Source organism: Cupressus sempervirens, chromosome 2 (genome assembly GCF_028749045.1).
Source record: "Cupressus sempervirens isolate cs-2001-9-10 chromosome 2, ASM2874904v1, whole genome shotgun sequence".
NCBI classification, from domain to species: Eukaryota; Viridiplantae; Streptophyta; class Pinopsida; order Cupressales; family Cupressaceae; genus Cupressus; species Cupressus sempervirens.
Window position 1 is genome coordinate 438254274 of NC_143119.1, and position 3600 is coordinate 438257873.

Genomic DNA, 3600 nt, shown 5'->3' on the forward strand with positions numbered 1-3600 from the left:
TCTATTGATCCAACATTAGGATCTTCAAGAGTTCATAAGTAGAAAGATGAAATCTGTAAAGTTCTGATGTTAGATCATTGAATAAGATCTGAATGTTGATGGAAATAAAAATACACAATTAAATCAAGAAACGATAGAAAGAAATGGTAAGTATATCTGAAACTAATGAAAATCTTGTAACGTCATAGTTGAAATCTTCCTTAAAATAGATCCTTGCATAACTTATGTTATAGAAACTGACAGTAAGCATGTATGAATTGATGAAGAAGTTACAATACTATCTTAGTTGGAATCCTTCAAGAAATGGATCCTCTCGCATAACTTATCTTATCATAAACAGTAGTAAGCATATCTGAAACTGATGAAGAATTTAGCCTACAATGATAAATTGCTGACTTGGGTCTCTTCTCTTGCAGATCAAAGTATAAAGAAAGCATTACAAATGGACCATCCAACTGCTTCTACAATTGATGAATCATTCCTTACCTCCTTTGGGAAGCACAAGGTATTTATATGATATAAAGATCTCTTATCTTTCTAGATGGGTACAAGGGTTTTCTCCTCTTTAAGTCTTGGGTGACTATATATAAGACTTCTATAAAACAAAATGAAGTCAAAAATTGTGTTTGATACAACCTTAGATTCATGTAGCATATATTGCAATTTGGTTCTTTTTGTTTATTTGGTACAATCTTATTTGATTCATGATATGTTTTTCATGGCAGGCGTTAAGGAGCAAAAAACTATTAGTGGAAGGGGAAGCATTGAGAGAGAAGAAAGTGGGCCATAGCAGCAATAAGTCACCTGAGGGCAGCCATGCACAAGCCTCCAAGATTGGGTCTGACGATGAGTTGACAGGTGCTAGTTTAAATCATAAATCTTCACAAAATGAAGGGAAACATTTGGCTTCAAATGAGATGACTAAATCACCTAATCAAGTGCACATACCTCCTCAGATGTATGGGAAGCCTAATTTTAACGTTGATTATAGTGGACCCCAAACCCACGGCCCTAAGCACCACTAAGCTAGTTCTGCAATATTTTTTTAAGCATCATCCAAAGAGGATATTACTAGACAAGAGACGGGATTAACATTTAGAGTTTGGATGTAAGCAGAAGTATATGTAAACTTAGACCAAATAAAAGAGAACAAACAAATCAGGGCTTCTGTATAGATTTGTAAGAAGCTCATGACTCAAAACTCAAAATAGTTCTATAAGCTCCATCCATGGGGTCAAATGTATGAATTAGATAAACATCATAATATTCTATCATAGCTCTTACGAGATAAAGTTTGCACATTACTCTCTCTAGGGTGTGTGAAATTTGACAAAATTATCCATTTACGAAAACTTAAGTTATATGTATATATAAACAAGATTTTTAATATGTGGTTGTATGTTGTTTGGTGTGTAATCCAAAGACTTGGTGCTTAGCACTATGAATATTAAACAAAATGTATTGATTTTCTACAATCTATGAATTTATTGTAGATTTCTTTTAGATACAATTGTGTATTTTTTTCTATATTAATATTTCAGATTATATTCTATGATCTATCATCATTGTTTATTCTATTAATTCTTCTTCATGTTGATGATAGATCATAGAATATTATCTAAAAGTTGATAAAGAAACTAACACAATTTAATTTAAAAATAATCTATAATTAACATTATAATAACTTGAATGAACTGGTATTATATTCTCTTTGTTTTAAAGCTCTACAATATGGATCTTCAATATTTAAGCTTGAATTATGCTTGTCTACTGATTCTCAATTATGATCACCAAACTATACTTCATAGTTCAAGCTTGTTCTTTTTCTTCTGATCTGACCATAATACTGCATATTCTTATTTTTTTATGGGTGTTTTATGTCTTCTTTAGGTAAGTAGGGTTTTTGAGGCTAGTTGGTAACAAAATATGATGGACAACTATTATTTCTTGCCACAGAGAAACAGGCTTCTTCCATTTGGACAACTAGGGCAATACAAATGGTCAATGGAGAGGACAAATCCAACTTAGAGGTATTATATAAAAATGTTATCTTTAGATCAGTTTTTATTTTCTAATTCTTATTTCAAACTTCTATTTCATTTCATACTAAATCATTAAGATTAGGATTAGGGTTAGGGTTAGGGTTGAAATTTCACACCTATTGATAATAATCATTTCATTTCATTAAGATTAGGGTTAGGATTAGAGTTGAAATTTCACACCTATTGATAATAGTTGTTTCATTTTATCTTAACAGATGAATGAAAAAAAACACATGAGAAAATCTTTGAAATCATTTATGAGCAGCCTTCTCAGAACATTACACAAGAGGCCAGCAGCTAAAGGTCTCCTCTAAGAAGATGTTTGGTAGAACTCTTGCTTCTAAAAATGTCATTCCAGATTCAAATAGTGAGAGACCTAGCCCAACAAGTCCACTTTCTCAAGAAAAGTCTCAGACATTCTTCAACTCACATTCAACAAAATCAACTAATTATGATGATAATGGAGAGATTACAAGAATGGACTACACTCCTGCTCAGAGAAAACCCCCTATTCACAATGAGGCATTACCTTAAATGTAATCAAATCAATGAAAATAATAATACTCTTAATCACAGCTTGCACCATCTTTTCACCTTATAGAATTGACCTACTATTAAAAAAATTGAGACAATGTGTATAAGAGAGTCATATGTGTTATCTATAGATACGGACCCATATTTTATGGTCTTGTAAGTTACTTCAAACAAGGGTCAGATTTAAAGCATAGTTACAATGCCATTGTGAGCTATTGTCCCAATGTCAATTTGTGATACTTCTGTTCAAAAGAAATACATAGTTTCCCTTTCCATACTGACCAATTTAATAAATGGTTGAAAAATTTGGTCGAAAAATGACCTCAAATCTACTAGTGTTAGGAGCTCATGACCCTTGAATTTCCTTTGCTCAGGGCTGGTTTATTAAATTGAGCAACCACTTTGACTCCTGCTTGGTTGACTTGGCTTTGTGTTTATATCTACAAAATATTAGCACCTCCAAAAAAATAACATACATCAAGACTTATTCAAAACATGCTATCTAAAATTAGTTTACCCTATGTCACATTGCTGCAGGAGAACTACCCAACCTAGCTACGGAAGAAAAGGCATCATTCTCACTATTTGGTAATTAAATGACATATCTTTTCACAACTTATCCATTTTAATCCTGAAGAGAAATTATGTACACATTTGTCTGAAAACATCACAAACATCATGTTTTTAAATATCAAAGTCTTTTAGAGAGTTTGTAAATTAAACTAAAAATGAAATGACAAGATAGAACATATTTTGGTCTCATCATTCCCCTCGACTAAAAATTTGTCTTTTCCTCAAGAAAACATAAAAAATTTCACCCTTGTAGCCATCCTAAAGTTTGTGGCAACACTTTGTCCTTTACCCCCTGTAGCAATGTTCCAATAAAAACCTTTACTCTCTATGTACCTTTCCCATCTGTGGAGCTCCTCTATCATATCAAATTTCTTTGAATCTTGCTGATTAGCAAGCAATGGGGACAACAACAGTGGAGGCTAAAAAGTTAAAGGAATCCAATCATTTTGTC

At 32.2% G+C, this 3600-nt stretch overlaps 1 protein-coding gene across 1 annotated transcript; it reads left to right on the plus strand.

Moving 5' to 3' along the window:
• Window positions 1-420: 420 nt before the first annotated feature.
• LOC149572960 (uncharacterized) lies at window positions 421-1130 on the plus strand. Its single transcript, XM_089812062.1, has 2 exons — window positions 421-505; window positions 726-1130. Exons 1-2 carry the CDS (start codon window positions 443-445, stop codon window positions 1023-1025), a joined length of 363 nt encoding a protein of 120 aa, XP_089668188.1. The 5' UTR covers window positions 421-442; the 3' UTR covers window positions 1026-1130.
• The last annotated feature ends 2470 nt before the right edge of the window (window positions 1131-3600 follow it).

What these genes read in the sequence shown, in the direction of transcription:
- LOC149572960 (XM_089812062.1), top strand. Translation starts at nt 443, where the DNA reads ATGGACCATCCAACTGCTTCTACAATTGATGAATCATTCCTTACCTCC. An exon ending in CCTCCTTTGGGAAGCACAAG is followed by an intron (nt 506 to 725) that starts GTATTTATATGA and finishes TTTTCATGGCAG; the next exon opens with GCGTTAAGGAGCAAAAAACT.